At 43.0% G+C, this 23,529-nt stretch overlaps 1 protein-coding gene across 2 annotated transcripts in view; it reads left to right on the top strand.

The window, feature by feature from the left end:
- prex2 (phosphatidylinositol-3,4,5-trisphosphate-dependent Rac exchange factor 2) overlaps positions 1 to 23,529 on the top strand; it is a 105,970-nt gene that overhangs the window by 67,520 nt on the left and 14,921 nt on the right. For both annotated transcript variants that reach the window (XM_030079423.1, XM_030079422.1), the window contains 9 exons: positions 959 to 1,041; positions 2,011 to 2,101; positions 4,801 to 4,929; positions 7,176 to 7,217; positions 8,953 to 9,050; positions 9,714 to 9,860; positions 13,731 to 13,833; positions 14,234 to 14,377; positions 14,520 to 14,634. In XM_030079423.1, coding sequence (XP_029935283.1) covers positions 959 to 1,041; positions 2,011 to 2,101; positions 4,801 to 4,929; positions 7,176 to 7,217; positions 8,953 to 9,050; positions 9,714 to 9,860; positions 13,731 to 13,833; positions 14,234 to 14,377; positions 14,520 to 14,634 — 952 coding nt within the window. The remainder of the gene's footprint in view (positions 1 to 958; positions 1,042 to 2,010; positions 2,102 to 4,800; positions 4,930 to 7,175; positions 7,218 to 8,952; positions 9,051 to 9,713; positions 9,861 to 13,730; positions 13,834 to 14,233; positions 14,378 to 14,519; positions 14,635 to 23,529) is intronic.

Raw genomic sequence — 23,529 nt, forward strand, 5'->3', positions numbered from 1 at the left:
CTAATAAAGACTAAAATAACTGTATAGACTCAACTCAGACTCAGATATGCCTATTCCATACATATGCCAGTTGAGTCCATACAGTCCAAAATCCCAAACAATATCTAGTCTTATATCACATTCTGTCTATCTATATAATCTCTATATATTGCCTGGCCTTATCCCTCTCCTTATAACACATGATAAGGCAGACACATCTTATGTAATATACACAGCCAGTTGAACAGGGATGAAATGGACCTTCTGGGTAATGCACTGTAAAATAATTTTAGTTATGGTCGCAAGAATAGCCATTTACAGTACAAAGAGACCATTTTCTAATGAAACAGAAATCAGTGTTCCAGCTGAATGTCACAATCTATAACCCCGATCAACCGCAATGCTGTGAGATAGTCCCATAAGTGACTGGCCATGATTCCTATCTAACTGCATGATTATACCTTTTAGGAGATGAGAACAAAAAAGCCTCAAGTTGGATCCAATTGGATATGGCAGGCGTTCGGCCACAGCTCTCACACAGGGTTGTGTTAACGTCTTCCACAGCTGTGTAGCCACTCAAATATCCTCCCCTCTCTCTCTCTTAGGATGTCAGTGTCACTCACTCTCTCACACACACACTCACACACACGCACTTCACAGCTGTGCATAATGTCAGATATTCCCTCTTTTTCTGTCTGTCAAAAGATAATCACACATGCAATCGCACAGACAGACACACGCACATTTCACAGCTGTGTGATGTCAGATATCCCCTCGTCTCTCTGACACACCCACAGACACACACTTAAGGGCTGCCAGTCATCAAACCTCCACCTAGTGATGCCATATTAATGAGGCATGCCAATTGCTCATACAGCACCCCATTCGGAGATTTTCCAAATTGCATTTGGGTTTGCTGATGCAATATGGCCCTGCAGAGTAAAAGTGCCCGTGCTTAGTTGTAACTGTTCCTCTACAGGAGATGAGATGCCCTCCAGTGTGTGGCTGTCCCATGATAAGCAGAAAAAACTCCACAGCTTCCTGGAGCATCTTTTCAGCCAGGTGGGTAAACGAGACATCCGCACCCTTATCGTCTCTGGCTTGTCAGTAGAAAGCCCAGGCCAGGTGTTGTCGAGTTTTGGTGCGGTTTTCTTCTCTTCTCTTCTCTTCTCTTCTCTTCTGCTTGAAATATCACATGCTGTATGACTTATATGTATATGACCTTGCTATACCTCAATAGGGTAAAGCATTGAATATATACTCCATTAGGACCACCCACACAGAAAATGTACCTATACATTTATGCGATTCATGCATAGGCCATTCAACTCTTATTTTCATCTATTAGGCAATTACCTCTACAGTATTTCACATGCACAATTTGTGCAATTTTTGTTGTTTTTGTTGTTTTTGCTTTTTTTTTTTTTTGCTTACATGTTGATTTACTCTTTTTTGTTTGGGAAATGTATGTCCTCTCTTGACTTCTAACCTCTTTTAAACTGTTGTCATGAGTCAGGAAAAGAAAGTCGTGAGTAGCCTTACGCTGACCCTTGAACCTCTCTGAAACCTTTGGAGCAAAGGTTGACGTTGACAGCATGACCTATCTGACCACACACATGCATTCTCTAAGACACATACACACACACACACACCACCTAGGAAAAGTTTTGAGGATGTCTCCATTGCCGGTAGAGGAGCAGAAAAAACATGCTGTGCTGTCTCTGCAGTTTTGGGCTGTTTCCTGTCATTTGTTTTATTGTAGAGCAGTTTCCCCAGCTTTGTTTACATGTTGCATAGCAAATTGTATTCACTGGGGCTCTGTGGGATTCTGAGTGTGAGAGTGTTTGTGTGTAAGAGAGCGAGAGAGACAGAGAGAGAGTGGAAGAGGGGTGCTGGTTATGTCTGGGCAGCAGTTTTTCACTTTCCTCCAAATAGCTTCTCTCTTGTCTTAGAAATAAATGCTTTTAAATTGCACCAATTTTATCTGACACTGAAACCATCTCATCATCTTGTCCTTTCCCTTCACTTCAGGTGGACTCGATCACCAGCATGCTCAGAGGAGCGGTTGTGGCTCGAGCCTTTGAGCAGACCAAGTGTTTCACACCTGGCAGAGGATTACAAGGTAAAACACCAGGATAGTCTCTCGCTCACAGCTCCGTCACGCTGATTTCTTGCCACTTCGCCTACATCAGCCTCTGTTGGGTTTTTCTATGACACCTTCTCATTTCACACCGCATCTACTGGTCAAAGCAACTGCGAGAAAGCAGGTGTTCAGCTCATGGAACAAAATTTTACGCCCATGAGAAAAAACAATATAGAAGTAAGCCTTTTAGTATGGAAAGTATTGATTCTTTTTGGCACAGCCTTCCCTCGCTCACATTTTCCTGTCAAAGCATCTCACTTTCTGCCATGGCAGCTTATGGGGTTTCCTGTGTGGAGTGTGTTTTGCCAGGGTGTAGCTCTGCTTCAGGGGCCTTGCTGGGCTGCACAGTGGGACTGGGAGAAGTAAGATAACATTGGAGAGCCTCCAGAGTCGGTCCAGCACCAGCACAAAACACTGGAGAGAAAACAGAGAGCACACTGAAAACACCGCAGCCACCCGCGCAAAGGGGCTGCAACTTCCTGTCGCAGAATGTGTGTGTGTGTGTGTGTGTGTGTGTGTGTGTGTGTGTGTAAGAACATGGAGGAGGTGGATTCAAGCTGCTATAAAAACTGAGGGCCTTGTTTCTCTCTTTCCCCTCATCTCGTCGTCCCTTCCCCCCATCCTTCCATCTCTTTTCCCCTTGAGCCGTCCCACAGTGCCCTTCTCTCTGAAGCACACTCCACTGCTGGAGCAGCACCACTCTGCTGACCGCTCATCTCACACTCTAAGCTTTATTGTAGCACCACTTACCAGTTAATGGGAAAGGTGACCCTGTAACAACTCTTGTGACTGTGTGCTATCTAATAATGTCGTTGTTACACTATCTCAAGCTGCTGATATGCACTTGTTTGCCACCTAACCTCATCTTGGCCTTGATTTTCAGCAGCACCCTGTCTATTGTTAAGGTTTATCTCTTACAGGAAAGTGTAGGAAATGTAGCTGGAAGGAGCTAAATTTGTCCCTATCATTTCCCAGGACAAAAATAAACTAGCTCACCCATGCCCTGTCATGCTCTGACTATGCAGCTTGATGACTCCACACATTTTGAAGATTAGATAGAATTAAAGTTATACTCAAAACACCTCAGCTGTTTTTTTTTTTTGTTTTTGTTTCGGTGGCAAAGGAAAGGTTCCCAGAGCGATGACTGTATGTTTTGCAGAAAGACTCGGGTGGTCTGTTCTGCACTGTACCGTGAGGCTTTTACTAAGCTCCAGAGCAGAAAGTTTGCTGATTTTGTGTCCTTGAATACGACTTTATTGCAGTGTGATGAACACTACGAGCAGAAGAGCAAGATTAGCCAGTTATTCTGTATGTTTTGATAAGTGAAGCCTCCAAACTCCCCGACCCATTTTGCACACACGCTCTCTTCTCATCTCGGCCTGTCCTCAAGTGAGCACAGATGTGTTTGATCTGGAAGTGGGTTTTGCTTGTGTGTGTGTGTCTGTTTGTCTACACTTTGTGTGAAAGGGCCTGTTTATATGCATAACCAAATGCCCTCGGGGGACATGAGGGCCTTGATCAGAGCTGATACACGTCAACACCAGTAATGTGTGTGGTTGATAACAGAGAAAATGGGATTATCTAACAAGTGGAGCATTCCTGCATCCAGTCACACACACACACACACACACAAAACGAACTCCCTTGAAGCCTCAAACCTACTATCGCAGATCTCCTCTTGCTCTCCCAACTAAACTCTATCACAAGCCCCTCTGTCTAGTTTGGAGAGCAGTAACATCAGACTGATGGGCTATTACACTTGTGTTCTGTCACTGCCAAGACAGGATGAGATGAGGGGAGATTAGATAGCAGGACGGGTGGTCTGCAGGCCAGACTAATAATGTGGGATGAATAATAAAGGGCTCATTAACCCTCCTAAATTAAATTCCCTTTATTTCTTTCAAAAATGTTTAAAAATCACTACTTTGGCCTATGAAGATACTTTTTTGGTCAGAGAGTGCAGACTCTTGTAGCAGCTGTATATATTTTTCTATATTTTTTTATACTAGACTATATTCTGTAATGGTTTAATATTTTATAATACTTTGCATTGTTTTTAAAGCTAACTTTTCTTTTGTGCTGTGAGAAGGTATATTTATTTATTTTTAGACTAGAGTCTGCACTTTTCAATAAAAAAATTACATCTTTACAGGCCAACAAAGCTATTTTTAAGTGAAGTAAAGGGCCCTTTGAGCTCCAGTGATGCATTTCTGTTTCAGAGGGTTAACAGCAGGTCTTTGCTCGGTTCTGGGTCAGACTGACCTACAATATAGAAAGAGAGAGAGAGAGAGATTTAGAGAGAAAGGGACAAGGAGAGAATGAAAAACTACAGAGAGGAAGAAAGACAGAGATGAAGGGGAGGGAGAGGAACGGGAAGGAAAACAGAGAATGCAAGATGGACAGTGGCGGTCCGAGGAGAGAGAGAAAACTGTTGTATTTTGGAGATGAAGGTAATGGAGGAGGAGGCGTCAGGGGAGGCTTGGAATAATGAGATGTGCTTACCAGTGAGAACACTTCTCTCTCACTCTGTTCTGACTCATCAATAATGCAAGAGGTGGAACAAGGGCAGTTTGTCAGCTAATCCTCTTTCTGTCTAGCTGCCTTATAAGCATACAATCATGTCTTTCTGTCACCTCGTCACTAAAAGTCCTTTGTGTGTGTGTGTGTGTGACCATCAGAGTTTCAGCAGGAGATGGAGCCCAAGGTGAACTGCACTAAGAAGCTGCGCCTCCACGTCAAGCAGGACCCCTGGAACCTCCCAGGCAGCGTTCAGGCCCTCACAAACACTATTGCCAAATTTGTGGAAGGTTAGTGTGCACCTGAACGGCTCCACACAGAATTAAACATGCACTATGTAAGTTTATGTGACCACTAGATGGTATCGAGAGCAGCAGCAACTTTATATGAAAACTCCTTGCGTAGACTCTCCTGCCTCCTCCCCGCAAAAGGTTGCACACCTCTCTCCATGTAAAGTAAATTATTTCCTTTTTTCAGATCACACACACATTTTGGCAGTTTGCCTTCATCAGGGTGTCATGACAATAGCCGGCTTCCCGCTGTTGTGCCAGTCTGAGCTCGGGTTATCTTCGAGCCAGACGATGCTAATGGCCCGTCGCCTCAATCCACGGGAACAAAAAGCATTTGTGTTTCCACTGTCGTACTGATAGCCCCACAGTCTTGCCTTAGAACCTGCACATTCACATGCCACATCGGTGTAAATGCACTTGAGTGGAAAGTATGAAGCAACTCTGCATACCAGGCACCAACTAATTTAACTGTGCTGTACTGAGGCCTCAGTTTTTTTTTCATGGATCTGTCCCGTTGTGCGCTGGATCCCCACTGTTGCCAGCGTTCTCATTATATATAGCATGATGTCCTCATTTCGGCAAACACTGTTAATTTGACATTGGACATTATCCTCTGTCCAGATAGTGAGCAGAGCCCTAATGTCCTCATTTGACCTTTACTGCAGCTTGTTTTTCTTTTCTCCGTTATTTTTCTGCCACAAAAGCGAGCTGCTGCGCTGACATCTGTACTTATGAGCTGCCCCCGTCTCCCCACCCAAACCCTCGGTTAGCCCTCTCTGTCCCATGGGTATTTGGCGTAGCCCCATCGAGGCACGATCAAAGACTGGAAGTGGCGGTGGAAATGCAACTGGCCTTGGCACACATGAGCGCCTGCTTTTGTCGCGACAGTGGAGAGCCGGCTATGCATTAAATAGGGATATGTAAATCAAATCAGGTCAAATCATTGGCGACATCACCTGCCACCAAGTACCAGACGCCCTACTTTGTACCATTAGAGGTCAGGCCTCACAGACATTTGAGTTTAGGGTTAGCTGCTCTTTAAACAATATGGCAAACAGCGGGAGGAGCTTGAGTCTTGAGCATATTTTGGTGATAAACTCCAAACATCAGACGAGAAACAGGCTGAACAGAAACATGGCTGGTCCACATGATTTGGTACTGATTCATATCGTGTTTCAAAAAGTGTCTTCTCAAAGCACATATTAGTTTCAGGATTGTTAAAAGATTCTGAAATTGCATAGTGTAGGTTTAACACACACACACACACATACACACGCATATTACCATTTCTTGAAATGTTCATGGCCAAGGACACATGCACACACGGCTCACATACAATATTTACTGAAAAGCGTGCGCGGCCTGGGAGGTAATATATATTATATTGAGCAATCCTCCAGTGCACCAAGCCGTATTTATTAGATATATCACCCCTGTTACAATTTTCTATGTTCAGGCATTCCCAGACTGCTAAATACACTGTCCTCCTTTAACTTTGAACATAAAACCACCCTGGGATGCGTAAAAAGTCAGAAGAGTTGGAGCCGAAAATATAGTGAATTGTAGCGTTGAAGACCTGCACACTGTGAGACTTCCCTGACTCCTCATTATTTATCTAGGCGGGGGACTTCAGCCTCATTTATCCCCAACGGAATGGTGGGTTTGTGTTTGTTGGCACACAAATTAAATCCACAAACACACAGACATATACATACATAGACTCACACACGCACACACTAACACAGACAAACACCCGCACAAACAAACGGCCCGAACCCCTCGGCTCGTCACATGACACTCCTGGGAAAGGTGAGCTGGCGGTCACAAGTGAGAAAGTACAAATAAGCAGAGTTAATATTAATGTGCAGCTTGGCTTGTGTACACCACTTTTTCTACCTCTCACCATGATGGCCCTCCCTGCCAAGTTTTTTTACTGTTCTGCGGATACCACCGGCGGCTCAGATATGACTATAAACAAACACAGATTTATGTTATTATCTTTCTCCGTGGCTGTGTTTTTTATGAAGCTTGTGTTTTTCCTCACATGTGAAGATAAACAGCCGGGGAGCTGGGATGGAGCTGTCTGGAGCAGAGGGGTTATACACGATGTTCGTTTATGGCTTAAAGGAGTTGAGTTTATAGCGTAGGTCATGCTATAGCAGGGGAGGAGACAGGCTCTTTTTGTGGGTTGCGTTTAGCCATGTTCACTGTTTCACAGGACTGTTTTTATCTGTTGTTTTTCTCAGAGGTGAAGACACGGCTGCTTTTGGTCTTACTTCAGTATACAGGTCAGTCTTCCTCTCCTCTTGCAGTGATTTGCATCCTGTAAAAAATATTTTGGTGTACTTATTTTAGATCAGCGAGGAAAAACAATGCATTTTGAGTGGGTGACCTAAAAGGGGCTGAAAAGCTATGGATTGAAAAAACAAACAAACCAACACACGTAAAAGGATAATGAGACAGAAGCAAAAGAAAAATCATGTAAACATCACTGAAATGGAAAAAAAGATGGAGAGAATAGAAAAAAGAAGAGAAACAATAAACAATAAATGAAAAACAGAAACAATCTGAATGAGATCAAGTTTCTAAGTTAGTTTGATTGTGAGTGTTTCTGTGTGTGGAAATTCCAGGGGATCGAGTAATTAATCAATAATTATAGGACAAGATGTCAGTCACTCAGAAGTATTAACATTCTTAAAGGAACAGTTCACCCAAAATACAAAATACAACAACAACTACAGCTAATAATGATAATAATTATTATAACAATTTCCCACTTACCCTTAGTGCAGTCTATCAGTCCAGATAGTTTCTGTGTTATTTGGCCAGCTGTATCTGTTCTCCTCAGTTTGTACTCCTTGGAGATGGATAGGTGCAATTTGTTGGTTTTCTTTGGCAGGAAGTAGTTCCCAATAAAACTCTTTGACCCAAGGGCTGTGGCTTATCCCGGGTATCTGTGTTGTGCTGTTACTGCTGGGTTTTTGACTGTTGGAGCTCCACAAATGAGCCCCAATACAATAGGGCTGGATAGGCAGAAACTTCGCCAAATTCCTCAGAAACTATCTGGATGGATAAGCTGCGCTCTATTGCACTTTTTTTGTCATTTGGTTGAGGTGTTCCTTTAAGAAATGCAACATTAAGTGGAGCCCTCATAAATAGACAACATCATAACTGGAGTAGCCTGACCACTGGCTGCAGCTTCCTATAGACACATGAACCAGCCGGTAAATTTTATTAAATAAGTTTGTAGCATCGGCCTGCAACATCCACCAGAGGCCATCTCATTCCAGTGCATATGAATGATATGAATGATATTTCACAAAAGTAGACACGTTCCATATTATGCCTTACACTGGTGGTAATGGCACTACCAAAGTCAGAGGCAAACTCTGCTAGAGAGATTATGCTGATGAAATTAGTTGTTATGAGCCCATTACAACCTCTCAAGAAAAACACAATGCAATACAAAAGCAGAAAGTCTGTCTTGATTTGAGTTTCTCAAGGTTGAGCGGGGAATGGTTAATAGTGTCAGAGTTTGCCTTCGTGGATTATGGCACATTATTAATTTCTGAGGGTTTCATGAACTCATCATCAAAATGTGGATTGTTAAACTTCCTCTTTTCAGGGATGCTATTTCTCAGGAAATTATGGCAGGCAATTATTTTCTGCGCTGGCTCACCTGTCACTTGCTCTCATTTATTTCTGATACAATATTTAATACCCAGCAGATCAAAAAAAAAAAAATGGCCAAGACTTTTTACTTTTTTATCACATCATTGAAAACCAAAAAATTGCCACAGTGCAGTGGCTGACCCCAAAAATCGCTTCGATTACCATTGCAAACTCATGCCACCGATTTCTATCACGTCTTCTCTTTTGACCTTTTGCCTGTACGCTTCAGTTTTTCCTTTTATGTTTCCTTCATGTTGTCATGACTATTCCTCGCTCTTCCTTTTCGTGTTCTTGCTTTGTCTTATCATGGCCTCCCTCTCGGCCTCACGTCCTCCTTGTGTCCCCTCCCAGACTCGGAGATCCAGCTGCGTCGGGATATGGTGTTCTGTCAGTCCCTGGTAGCAGCCGTGTGCGCCTTCTCACAGCACCTCCTGGCTGTCCTCAACCAGGTAAATCATACACATATATATTCTTCTTTGGACTTGAATTGTAATGAAGAATGACAATGTTTTGAGATGGAAACTGTTTAAAGATAGGGTTTGCTGGAAATCATCATGCATGTAATATTAAACCACTAATAGCAAATATCTTGTTTCATACTTGACGTTTAAGACGTTGTGAAACTAGAAAGCACTCAGTAGTGGTATGAATAAAGTATTATGTTGCAACAGCGATGCCCTGGCCCTGAAAAATACTGCAATTGCAATATCTGTAAAATTAATAGCAATATGATTTTTTAACTATATCGTTCAGCCCTACCCCTGTCCGACTCTGCTGGTGGAAGTAATAACACTGTTCCCTCCTTGATTATATGTTTTCCCTGCTGTACCAGGACAGGGGCAAGACATAATGAAGGGGAGGGATTGTTGGGCAATGTGTACCAACAGGAAATCAGCTAAGGAGAGAAACACAGTTGAATTTGAGAGGAGAGCTAAAGGGCGGGATTGCTGAAAAATGTGTGAAGGTTTTATTGATTAATATTTTTATTTACTCCCACTGGGGCAGCCTGAGCTCATTATTAAAGATGTTCTGTTTTCCAGGAATTAGAAGTCATGGGAATTAATTTGATGATTTATTTAATGCTATAGTCAAGTTTCTGTGTCCACTTTCAGTTCCATAATGTGGGCAGGGACGCCGAGCAGGAGGGCCTGGACCCTCAGGACCCTCAGGACCCTCAGGAAACCAGCCGGCGTTGGCTGGAGCAGATCTCCAGCACTGGGTTGCTGCTCCACTTCCAGTCCCTCCTCTCCCCCAACCTGGTGAGTACCAGACCTCAGCCAGGCCACAGCCCTCAACTAATCCCCTTTAGCAGAAGTCCACACTATAAAAACTAAATTTGTTGTCCCTATACCCACATGTGCATATGGATTTGGACTTACACATATGGACTTACACAAAATGAGTTAAAGATGTGTTGCCATTAACGTACAACATATGCAACACATCTGTTTGTGTGTGTTTACGAGAACTACACATTTCAACATACATATTTTAAGATGCCAGACTGGTATGTGTGGTCTATAGAAGAAGACCAAAGCATCACTGTATGTTATTCAAATCGACTAAGACAAGTAAGCCCTAAAATATCCTGCTCATTGTCAGCTCAGCTCAGACCTTGACTTAAATGCCCTGCAGTGGTGCTTATGTCAGTTTTTATGCCGCACTGAGTTGAATGTGTGCAGGGATACAGCCTCCTGAAAGATTCACACTTGAAGTGATGAATATGCAAAGCAAGGCGTGTCCGCCCTCATATTGTCATAAACACCTTCACATTACTATACATCGAATCTGGCTTTGACTTAAGTCCATTTTTACACTTCTTTTCTTGTAAGTGAGTAAATAAATTTTTATTGATATAGCATTTTTCAAAACCTTGGTTGCAAAGTGCTTTACAAAAGGATAAAAGGACAAAAGATGATTTAAAATATAGCAATAAAAACTAATACTGTAATAGTAAAAAAAAGACAAATGTGCCCTGCAATGCTTTATATCCATCACCCACACTGCTTGCGTGATATACAACAGGAATACTAATAAATGCCACAGACATCAAATAGATTATGAATTTCTGAGTCGCAAAAATGAAGGAAGTGAATCAGAATGTGCGACACTTCGTTGCTCTCTGGATAAATGGAATGGTGAGCAATTTGATGATGCGCCACAGATAAGTAAATAAGATGTGTCCTGCCATTTATGTGCTTTGGTTTTTTTATGCAATCATCACAGAGGGTGGCCCTATTTGGGTGCATGGTGGGTGCCAAGAAATCATTTGAATGTGCAGAGTTTAATAGATGCTCGGTGCACAAAGTGACTGCATATGGATAAGGCCTCAATCACTGAGCTGATGTGCAGAGGCAGATCCCACATCCAGCAGCACTCAGGTAACAGCCTCTCCATCGGGGTGACAGGCGCTGTATCAGGTGGGAAGGGTGCCTGGGGAGGATGTGGGACTATCCCGAGACTCTCTGCTCCTACTTTAACGTGATAAAAGGTCCAGTCAAGAACAGATTCCATCATGTTGCTCTCCAAATGTCATTTGTACAATCAGCTCTGACTGTCAGTGTGCAGAGTGCGCAAGAACAAATACGGAATAGGAAGACACAACAGTCCATGAGCTTAAAATTTGTAGGAGAGGCAGACAAGTTATAAAAAGGAAAAGTTTCCTCGCAGGGGGAAGACTGCAGTTGGAAAATGGTTTCTTGGTGAATTGATAGAAACCAGTTGAGGCGAAATCATCATATTGGAAAGCATGAAATTGAAAAAAAAAAAAAAAAATTAGTTGAGTCTTTGTGCACCCGTGAATTAAGAGGCAGCATGATCAAAACCCCAAATCCTCAGTGTGCAAACAGAATAGTCCCAGTCTGAATAAAACCACATAAGGCCTGTGTAACTTACTGTAAGGGAGACAGAGTCTGTTATCCTCATCCAAACGTACTCTTGGTTGTTACATTCGACAGTAGATCTTGGTCTATGTTGCTGTAAATTTCTGTATTAGTCATTGATTTAAGCAAGTGTGACTTGGCTGCTACTGAAGGCAAAGCTCTTACTTGGCCTGACTATGGCTGCTCGGCTTTGTCGTCACTCACACCCTGAACTAAATTAGCGGAGCCTCTGCATGTGGATTCTTACATGAGAAATAACTAAGATGCATGATGCATGCTCTCATTCCGGGACACAGTCTATCCATTTTGGAAAAGTTTTACCAACTGAAAATCATTACTCCTTATTTTTAAAACATCAGCAACCTTGAATTTTTTTTTCATTCGGAAATGTTACAGAGATTTGTTAATTACTTACTTACTCATAACTTAAATACAGCCCATTACATACTTTCATGCCAGTAATTTGTACTCATTTTGGAATTAAACTCCTCACGTCGTTTACATCCCATCTAGTTATTTAGGTTTATTAGGTCTCAGGCTGTTACATGTATTTAAGTCAATCCAGTAAAAGATACTGTTTCAGAGGAGAGCTTACTTTGAGCAGCCAATCACAGATACTTATTGGTTTTAAAGGTACACTATACAGAAGTACCAAGAGTCATTTGAAGTGTTGACCCTTTTATCCCCCCACCCCACCTTCATAAGCACATAATTTAATGGTTGAGTACACATGGTTCTCATCATTGGCTTGACTTACTGATGAATTAAATGCTGATCCCACATCTTTGTCAGCTGATTGTAAAGGCCTAAAATTGCCTAGTCAGTTTTTCATAGTGCATCTTTAAAGGACTCTTAATTTGTCACTTGTAGTATGAATTGCATTGTTTAATGACTAGGCCAAATAACTTTTCTATGTTTTTCTTTAAGTAAAAGTGAATTTTGGTTTTGTACGGTGAAATTCTCTGTTACGTAATTATTCTTAGTCACTCCTTTTTTACCTTAATATATTATTCAACCAGAGAGACAGCGGAAATGCAATTTTAAGTGAAAATGAGATGGGGCATTTAGATTTAGTTTCTATTTTTATTTCCTTTCAGCAGGAATTAGAGACACAAGAGGTGCTTTAATAGTGTACTGTGGATGACGCTCTATGTAGGTTAGAGGGGTGTGCAGGCTTGCATCAGGTCCCCAGTAATCATGAATGCTTTTCTGTTTTTTCTGCCTCCATCCGCTCTCTCTCTCTCTTTCTCTCTCTCTCTTTCTTTTCCTTCTCTCTCTCTCTCTCTCTCCCCCTCTCCCCATGTGTCTCTGTGTCGTTTTCTTTGTCTTTCTTGAGACATTTCCCTTTCAAGTGCCCCCATGGAACAAAGCAGGGTCTCAGTACCTGCGGGTGATTCCACTGAAATCTCAGCAAGCTCCTTTTTAGGGCATCACATGAAAGGCAGCATGAAACAAGCTGTGGGTGTGTTGCTCTGTGTTTGTGTTTTTGTATTTGTGTGTGTGTCTGTGTGTGTGTGCGTGCGTGCGTGTCTGTGTGAAGCTTACCATGATAAACCTACCCACACACTGCAGCCCGAGGTGTCACTTGGCAGCGGGGCAGAGTGAGCACCCTTCTGTCACATGTCAGGCCATCTCTAATGTGTCTTTAGAAAAAAGCCCTAATCCTCCTGCACCGCTACTCTGTTTATCCTCTGTGTGTGGTGGACGGATGGAAAGACGTGGAGAGAGGGAGAGACAGAGAAAGAGGGGGAAGAGGGGGAGAGAGTGACAAGAGGAGTACAGAGAGGCACAAACTGAAACATCCAACCTCCCACTTCCATGTGGCGAAGAGCAGATGTGCCTGCTTGCGTGTGAGGTTGTTGGGGCGGATGTTTGAAAAGGAAACAGGCACGCACATGCATGTATACACACACACACTCACACACACACACACATGCACAGATATAAACAAACATGGAGGGAAAAGCAAACATAAAAAACAGGCCCAAACAGTCGCTGACGTGCTGACAGACTTTCACAGGAGTTCCGGGCCGCACGCAGATGTGAGCGCACACACACTTTGTCACGTGTGTAAACACAAGCGCACGCCTCTCAGATGGGCATGCGTGAATTTTGCCACACTGGAAACAAAACGGAGAATGTTTATGTGCAACACACTCTCCTTTCACTTCTCTCTCCACAGGCTTACACAGACACACACCCACACACACGTATACATGCTTATAGGTGTATTTTGTCTCTTTACAGACGGATGAGCAGGCCATGTTGGAGGACACTCAGGTGGCCTTAATTGACCTGGAGAAGGTCACTTTCTACTTCCGGCAGTTTGAGGGGGAACCGCTGGTGGCCAGTATGTAAAAATTTGACTTAAAAGCATAATTACATCCTCGTCGGGTACTGGTATAAAATTTGTCAGAACTTGGTGGCTCCGAATAGTGTTGAATGATCATAATGTGTGATAATAACCATTATCATGTACACCCAGGAATTAATGTGACAAGAGAGTTACACTGCACTGTGAAAATTTTGCTCTTAATTATCTGTTCTCTCCTCTTCTCTTCTCTTCTCTTCTCTTCTCTTCTCTTCTCTTCTCTTCTCTTCTCTTCTCTTCTCTTCTCTTCTCTTCTCTTCCCTTCCCTTCCCTTCCCTTCCCTTCCCTTCCCTTCCTCTCCTCTCCTCTCCTCTCCTCTCCTCTCCTCTCCTCTCCTCTCCTCTCCTCTCCTCTCCTCTCCTCTCCTCTCCTCTGACAGATATGCCAATCTCATACCAAGTGGAAGGAACCCGTCAGGCCCTGAAGGTTTGTTTCTACTTGGAGAGTTTCTACTTCTCCCAGCTGCCTCAGAGGCTGAAGAACGGAGGAGGCTTTAAAATCTACCCTGTGCTCTTCACACAAGGTACAGTGAGGAAAGTTGAGGAATTTGAATGCTCTACATATATTAATGCTGCTTGACAGATAATCAAAAAAAACCTCCGATAGCCTCTTTTTCACTTCCTCTCCCTTTCTGTGCCTTTCTCCCATCTTCAATTGCTCTCTAGCGCTGGAGAGTATGGAGGGATACTACTACAGAGACAATGTGTCTGTGGAGGAATACCAGGCCCAGATCAATGCAGCCTCATTGGAGAAGGTCAAACAGTACTACAAGAGACTGAGGTATTTTACACGACACATGTGGACACACACCACACATTGAAACCCCTCTCTAATTTTACAATTGCACTTGAAAAGTCAGCTGCAAAGACTTGATAACAGTTTTCCGTTCACTCTGCTTGTCCTGTGGTGAAGGAGAAACAGATACCATCCAATATTCATTATGGGACACTTTGATTTTCTTGGTCTTGGCTCTGAAGACCCAGCGGGGCCTCAAGGTGATTGGCTGAAAGAACGCAGCAGGACTGTTTTATGATTGGTGGAGAACACACACAGCGGGGCAGCAGTGATTGGATGAGACTGCCCAGCGTGTCGCCAGGGATGATGTAGTGCCACTGTAGAGCTGTTGCACTCAATTACTTCACACCCCATTGGTTTGTGGCACGCCTGAGACCCTCTGTGATTGGCCAGGCGTGGATAACTTGATGAGGTGGAAATTTGTCTGAAGAGTCTGCTTGTGGGACTTAAAAAAAATAAGGACTCACCTTTATTTAATCTCCGCATTTGCAGAGTATCACATCTGTGCAGTCTGCTTCGTGAATATCAGTGGCGTCTCATATTAAGCGCTGACTTGTGATTTCAGAAATGTTAGAGGACTTAAATTACATAGAGGCAGGATGGAGAATTCATATTGAGAAAGATGAGAGACTCTGCATAATTGATAAATGAGTCATGGCTTTTGCAAGAGAATGTATCTCGACACACGTTTTCATACACACTTATCCGATCCTCTTGAAGTCTGTAATAGGCACCCTGTCACCCTGTTATCTTATATCCAAGCTCTCCATCCTGTCTGTATGTGTAAATTTGAGTTCAGTGCCAGTTTTTAAGTTGCCAATGAAATGCAGGTACTGTAGTATTAACACTGGAGGATATATAGACCAATGCCATCTCAGTTAGAATCAGTCATGCTCCATAAAAGCATTATGAAGCCTTGCCAGAGCGTATTGCCTTATTGAATACCTGGGAGGGCGACTGGTTGACACGACAGGCTCGAGCAAAACATCTGCTGCTGATTGTGTAGATAATTAGATGCAGAACAGAGCCCACAGCCAAACTTCATCATGTTATTTAGGGAGAATCTGCATGGTGGTGGTGGTGGTGGGGGTGCGTGATTTACAACCAGAGCAGCCGTGTGCCACATCACTTGCATATCCTCCGCAATAACATTTATGTAGCGGGTATACTGTCCACGCAGAGTTTTTAATTCGGTCGTGCTGTTGATCCTGATGAGTGAGGAGGACGCCGAGCATGCTTTTGTGCGATCCATTTGCCTCATGTTTCCCAAAACAGTGTTGTGGTTTTGCTGGGCAACAGAAATCCAATAGTGCTGGGTCATTTTACAGGCCTTTCGCTAAGTCGAGTCTTTCTGACTGTACCTCTGTCTCTTTGCGTAATATTATCGCTCACTACATCTTCCAGCATGCCGTAGCCTCTAAATAGTAAATGAGAATATTGACATTTTTCTGGCGACTCTTTCATTTTATTGACTCGTTTTCAGGCTACAGTGGCTCTTCATGATCAGTATCCCAAATGTCACTGCTCTAATGAAGACACCACAGGGATGTGTACTTTCTGTGTTTGGGTGCATGTTTGTGTGTCTAGTCTCTGTTTTTGTCACCACCTGCAGCACCTTTCCACGTAAAACTAACATCTTACAGGAACAGTTCACCTAAAATACAAAAAAAAAAATATATATATATATATATATACACTACTCACAAAAAGTTAGGGATATTTGGCTTTTGGGTGAAATTTATGTAAAATGTAAAATGTTCATGCTACAGTGATATTATATCATGAAAGTAGGGTATTTAAATAGAAGCATACACTGGTGATTTCCTCATCTCAAACAGTTTCTTGAAACAAAAACCAACAACAGTGGTGGATATACCACAACAAAAAATGTCAGTGTCAATAACTTGTCATGTGCCCTTGAGCATCAATTACAGCTTGACAACGACGTCTCATGCTGTTCACAAGTCGACTTATTGTCTGCTGAGGCATGGCATCCCACTCTTCTTGAAGGGCGGCCCTCAGGACATTGAGGTTCTGGGGTACAGAGCTCTGAGCCTCTACACGGCGACTCAGCTGATCCCATAGGTTTTCTATGGGATTCAGGTCTGGAGAAAGTGCAGGCCACTCTCCAGCCTCCAGCAGCCATTCCCTAATGATACGACCTCGATGAGCTGGAGCACCAAACACCTGATGTGAATTTTGCCATTAAGCTCCTTATTAGAGAACAGCAACTTGTGCAAAAAGTACTGAAACATTGAACAGTTGGACATGTGCATTCAGAAGTTTACAGAAGGTCACATTAAGTTCACCTGTAAAGGTTATAATGCATTTTAGGTTCATCCTGAAATTTCACCCGAAAGCCGAATATCCCTAACTTTTTGTGAGTAGCGTATATATATTTATTTGTGGTGCAGTTTATCCATCCAGGCAATTTCTGCGTGATTTGGGGAAGTTTACAGTCTACTGCAATCTCCCCTGTCTCGTGGCACCCCAATACAGTGAGGCTGGAGGAGTTTGTGGATCTCAAACTGTCAAAAATGTACATGTGAAAAACTCAACAGCAACATCTTTTTCCACAAACAGTGACACAGATACTTAGTGTTTTCCATAGCCCTCGGGGGAGGACAGTTCCCTTCTGAACTATTATCTAAAGAAAACCACCATCAAACCCTATCTACTCGCCTCTAATTCATACTGGTGGGTGGATTGCAGCTGTGCAAGAAATAGTTCCCAACAAACCGTCTCCCCCCTGAGTTGTTGATTATGCCCGGTATTTGTGTCATTGTTTTTAGAAGAGCTATTGCTGTTGAGTCTTTCACATGAACATTTTTGACAGTTTGAGCTCCACAAACGAGTACCCTTCCAGCCCCATTATAACGGGTTGAAGCGAGATGGGGGAGTTCGTGGCAGACAGTGTGATTCCCAAAATCACACAGAAACTATCTGGATGATTAGATTACAACAGGGCTAAGTGGGAAAATATCTTTCTTTTTTTTTTTGTATGGGGAGAACTGTTCCTTTAACAAACATGTATGATGCTACACGCCACTGTACCGAGTGAGAGATTCAGCTGGGTTATTCAAAATCCAGCAAGCACACCATATGAGTGTGTGTTTCTGCATATATGCACGTGTACAGTATGGCTTTGTACAGTTTGACCTGTGCAGTAAAGGCCTAATTGAATTGACAGCAGAGACTCCAGCAGTAACACGGAGCAGATGTGTGCTGACAGCCCGGGCTGAGGCAGAGTGAGGCTGGTGATGGGGCGGGCGGGGGGATTAGGGAGCTGGGTGGGGGTATGGGATAAGGTGGTGTGCTTCAGAGACCCAACTACAGAGAAATGGAACTCTGTGCTCTGTCAGGTAACCATACAGTAAGTCAATCTCCTCTGCAGCGCAACCTGTCACAGCCCAGAACTGCAGATTATTTCAGCCTAAATCCAATCATCTCTGTCCTCTCAAGCAAGTTATCAGTTCTCCCACTGTGTATATAGTCCAGTGGGTTGAATCCTTTGGTTTTGAGGTGACATACTTAATATAAGATTGATTTCAGGAATCAGTGTCACCTTTTTTGTCAAAAGCAATGTAAATGTCAGAGAATTCCCCTCAGAGGTGTTTGTGCTGAGACATATGACAACATAGAGAGTTTCATGGAGAATGCATGCTGACACACAGCAGAAGCAAAGCAGGGCATCACACAGGGCTGGGAGAGATGTCAATATTAATATTATGATATAGAGACGCTACATCTGGGACTTTGAATATTGTTTTGATCTTGTGATATGGCATAAGTGTTGTCTTTTCCTGGTCTGAAAGGCTGGATTACAGTAAAATGATGCAATTTTCAGAGCTTATGAGACTGTTCTAGGTTTTCTATTATTTGCCTTTACATATCATATCCACATTACTAATAATTATCATAAATATCTTACGAAAACATTAGTCATCCCTGCAATATTGTCACAATATTGATATTTAGGTGTTTTGTCAAAGATGTCGTGATTTCATTACATAAACTGCAAAGGGATAGTGAAACACATATGGCTGACAGTAAATTATTCATATTCCCGGATAGTGCTGTTCATTTGATATTGTATGGCACTGAGTCACCCATATGGTATAATGCAGTGAGCACTTGGAAAACCCAAGTAATTTTATTACACCAGGAGTACATTTCTTCTCTCCCACCCGGAATATTACCTTGTATCATTTGCTGTAATGTAAATACTGCCAGCAGGGTTCCAACAGACAGCGAATACAATGTCTCTATGCAGTATTACCAGCAGTTTTCTCTAGTCTTTCTGCTGACCACAGCCCAGGCTGTGATGTCACTCCTCTCCCCGGTGCAGCCTTCCAGCCTCAGGCAACTGGTTATCCTTGGACCCTGGCCACGGCAGCACTGGGTCTAAGCCACACGATGGTCCGAAGCCAGAGGCTGACTGACACTCAGAAATAACGCGGCACACGCAACTCTGAACTGAATGAACTGCAGTTCCCAGATCAGAAGTTCTTGATTGTTTTAGTGTCATGGAACCCAGAATACGCCCATGTCAGGCCACAGACAACCATCTGACAAAATTTTGCCCCAGGGGCCACGACATGGGATGATCTTTGTTTTGGAGGGGTTTGGATACAATTTGTATCTGTCAACACAATAAATCTAGAGATAATGGGAGTGAAAGAGAGTGAAACCTACAGTAAAATAGGTATAACCACTCTTATGCTTTGTCTAAATGGGATAATTGGTTGTGAATTAAATTATACAGCCATTACTTTATTATCCTGGAGCCCCCTAAAGAACCACTGGCCTAGATAATGTGCATTCCTGTAGATATATCTATGTGTATGCATATGTGTAGTGTCAATTATTATCAGTGTAGAAGTATGAAGAAAGCATGCCTTTTTTCAGCATTTTCTTTTTTATGTCTTTGTGCTTCACTATTGAAGCCTTTGCCAGTGTGCACTGTGGGATTTATCCTGTTTCAGAGCAGTAATAACTGTCACGTAAGCGATACCACTGTAAGGGTTACTTTGAGATTTCCCAGCAGCCCACTGTCTCTGCCTCACGCTTGCATTTCCCACACCAAGATACAGTATGGTCTGAGCAAAGCCATAGTGCCTTATGAAGTCACTCAAATGCACCGCAAAACATAAACTCACTGGCCAAATCACAAGCACATGCCTGGTCCCGTAGGACTGAGTGCTACACAGAGCCAGCACACGCACCCATGTTTTCAATATTTTATGAGAAATCTCAGCTGATGTGCATTGCTGTAGAAGAGATTTGAAATCCTGACATGTAACAAAGAGGCAGTTTCCATAGACTTAATCTCATTTTAGGTTTAAATCTAATGCACATCGTTACTTTCTTGCCATGCAGAAGCAAGACTGCAATGTATAGCCTGCTTTGGTGGGCAAAGTAATTGTCTCAGCATGTGGGAAATGTCCAGATGCATAGACTCCTCTGTCCATTAACTCCTGTCTCTGGGCGAAGCTCCCTGTCACAAGCCGGCAGCAAGAGGCATCTGAACAAGAACAGATAACAGCTTTCCCTTTAGGACAGAGCAGCAAGGCAAAGGGGGAAACGGGAAAGAGGGAAAGGTAAGGGGAAGATAGATTGTGAGAGGAAGTGGAGTGAATCGGAAGGACGGATGGGATTTTAAGGGAGCAATGCAGATGGAGTAAGGAAAGTGTGCAAGGGAGGAGAAGACAAAACAGAGCAAGGAGAGTGTGCAGATGTATTATGCAAAGGGCGAGATTACTGCAGGTTTCTGGCTTTGTCTTATTTTGCTCTTCTTGACAGGATGTTTTACAAAGGAATAGGGTTTCACTTTCGCAAACCCACTCTTTGTATTGTATTGAGTCATTATGCACGAAATAAAGAATTCATTGTATGTATGTCCATACTGTATGTTGTTTGCCTTGTGTATTGTATTGTATTGTATCTGTGTGATGTGCAAATGCTACTGCCTGCAGCTATAGCATTAACCTGTCAACATAACCAGACATGTTTAAATCAGTGGTTTCTGGCACAGGGACAGACAGACAACTACAGTATACTGCAGGCATTAGGCAGCTCTCCCTAATGGAAATGGATATGGGCAATAGTGGAGAAACATTTGGCACTGGAACACAAAGCAGTTCTGCAATTCTCACAGCTCCGACTACAACTCCCTTTCACATCATTGCATGCACCATCTGTCTGAAAGATAAATAACATGCTGGGATTCAGGATAACAGTGTTCACAAAATGGTATTTATTACTGTTATATTTCATGCTTCTCCATTGAAACAGTTAGGGGTCATTAGCACAACGTATTTGTACCTCAATTGTGCCTTCCTAAGTCATTTTTGCTCATGTCGTATTGTTCTAACAACTATAGGGAATTGATAATCGCGCCACTGCAGCACAGTTTGTCTTGATTAGTTGGTGAGAAAATGCCCTATGGTTATTGCAGGTCACAGAGTCAGTTTCAACACAGCAGTAAGCTCCCTCACTTCTCTCTTTATCTCTCTTCCCCTATGGCTGGAGCAGTGATCGATCCCCTCGCTCCTGTTAAGGCGTGACCTAGTGTTTGGTGTTTAATTCTGTCGGTGGGAATGATTAATGCTACTGCCCGAACGAGCAAGGCGGTAATCGCTAACTCAGGTTGCACTTGGTTAGTCTTATCTACTTGGATATGCATGCATACACTTGCACCCACATGCCTGCATACATGTACACATGTACACACACGACAACCGCACATACAAGCCGCCCTTACAACTAGCTGTAGATAATGTGTGCTGTCTGTTCCCCAAGGATACCACTGCAATATCTGCAAGACGATGGATGGCATGCGGTACATCACTGAAGGTCGTTCGACAACACAAACGTGAATTCTACCTCTGTGTTCTCACATCCACATAAGACCACTAGTCTGTAGTTGAGCTCAAACAGTAGCTTCAGCATGTACCCCGTAGTTTCTCTCGTTCACAGCAGCAGAATTGTGCAGCTATGATTTATACAGTGACTAATACAAGGGAGCCGCAGTCTCCCCACAGTTCTGGAAGTGATGAAAATGCTGCAATCTTTGCATTGGCGCAGGCAGCCCTGGTTCACAAAGAGCAGTGGGAAGGTGGTAGGGCTTTGTTCTGACCTAGCTAGAGTGCACTGAAAAGGTGTTTCTAAAGGCTAGTAAGGCAGAGGATCACTGACCAGATTGCATTTTGGGTTTCTTCCATTGTGGTGGGGAATGGCTGTAGTGTACATGACTCTGCACTTAACCTTAGCTTCGCTTGATATTGTAAAAAATACCTTGACTCATCTTTGCAGCAGCTTGAATTATGATTCAGTTATGTGTTGTATAGGGGTCTTGGCTTTGTTTCTTGTTATGGCTGCTCTGACTTGTTGTAATATGTAACTGCTTGTGTTTCCTCAATGACAGTGATTTAGGAGACCTACGGTGTATCCTAAAACGGCTCTGACACTGAGACCCCATTAGGACTAATCTGCTTTTGGTGTTAAAGAGCGCCGTTTGTTTCCTTGTTTTGATTGACACTTACGACTATGACAACGGCCCTCTTGACCTCTATAATGAAAGGATGAAATTAAATCTAAGCAGCATGTAATGTGTATTCAGTAATGTTTTTTTTTTTTTTTTTTTTTTAACTTTCATTTTAACCGAAAATGAAGTTATGTTGCTGTATTTGTTATCTCAGATGTGTTTGAGGTTATCCCTGCTGATACACATTTCCATATTAAACAGTGGCTGTCGTATCACTGGTCATAAATCCTTGGTTCAAAGAGAAATAAGATGGAGGCTGTGCGATGCGGAAATGACCTGTAGCACACTACACACAGCCTCACACTGGCATCAATGATGAAATATCACTGTGTGGTATCAGGGGGCTCCGGCAGGTCCTCATTAGCCCATGGGCAGTTCAGCAACGCACTGCAGGGATTTGTGGGGGATTTAATAACAGTGAAAGTCGTTCATCATGACTGCATCAGTGATTTACATCGACCAGCATGTACCTCTGAGGGGTCACACACGTGGAATGGCATAAATCCTGGGCACTTTTCCCTGCGAACCTATGGTTTGATGGGTGTGAGGCCTAATCCACTGAATATGCTAAACATTACATTTGCAAGGTTTTCCTTATATTTGTTCACATGTGTCAAGGGCCATTATCTTTTCTGTTGTTGGTGTATTTTTTCCAGCAGAGGATGTCATGCATCCATACTCATTCCCACGCTGCTTGTCTGAAAACATCTGTGTTTTAGATTCCCCTTCATTGACGCTGAAGCCACTGCTAATGCTCCTGTGCTGGGAAAGGGCCCGAAGTGTCCTATTGTTATGAAGAAAGCAGAAACAAAGAGAATTAAGTATCCTCATAGGCCCAATAAAATAAGGCTGGTTGAAAGCCGAGCGGGGCATCCCTGGCCTGCAGCCAAATCCTCCATTAGGCTCTTGTGTAAAAACCTATTGGGTGAGTTGGTGGGGGATGATGTGTGTGTATGTGTGTGTGTATGCGTTGGGCCCGCTGCCCCACTAGAGGTCTACAGCCACAAATACAAACAAAGCAAATGTTCTCGCCAGATTTAATAAAGCCACAGACATGATCACACATGGAGAGCAAAATATTCCTTTGTTACACATTCTGCAGTTGGGGGAATAGTAAGTTTGGATTTTGATTGGAAGAAAACCTCCCCCAAAATCAGTGGAAATAAAGTGGAGAAGCTGTTATTTTCTAAACTTTTTGTTGTTGGAGAGTGCCTGTAGGTTAAGGGAATGATTGCAATCTTTTGACCAGACTGCTGGGGGCCCTCTATGGCCTTTTCTACAATCTGGCTTTCACTGCGTCTTGATTGCCTTTAAAATGGGGCAGCTGGAGCTCA

This window comes from Myripristis murdjan, chromosome 20 (genome assembly GCF_902150065.1).
Source record: "Myripristis murdjan chromosome 20, fMyrMur1.1, whole genome shotgun sequence".
Taxonomy (NCBI): domain Eukaryota; kingdom Metazoa; phylum Chordata; class Actinopteri; order Holocentriformes; family Holocentridae; genus Myripristis; species Myripristis murdjan.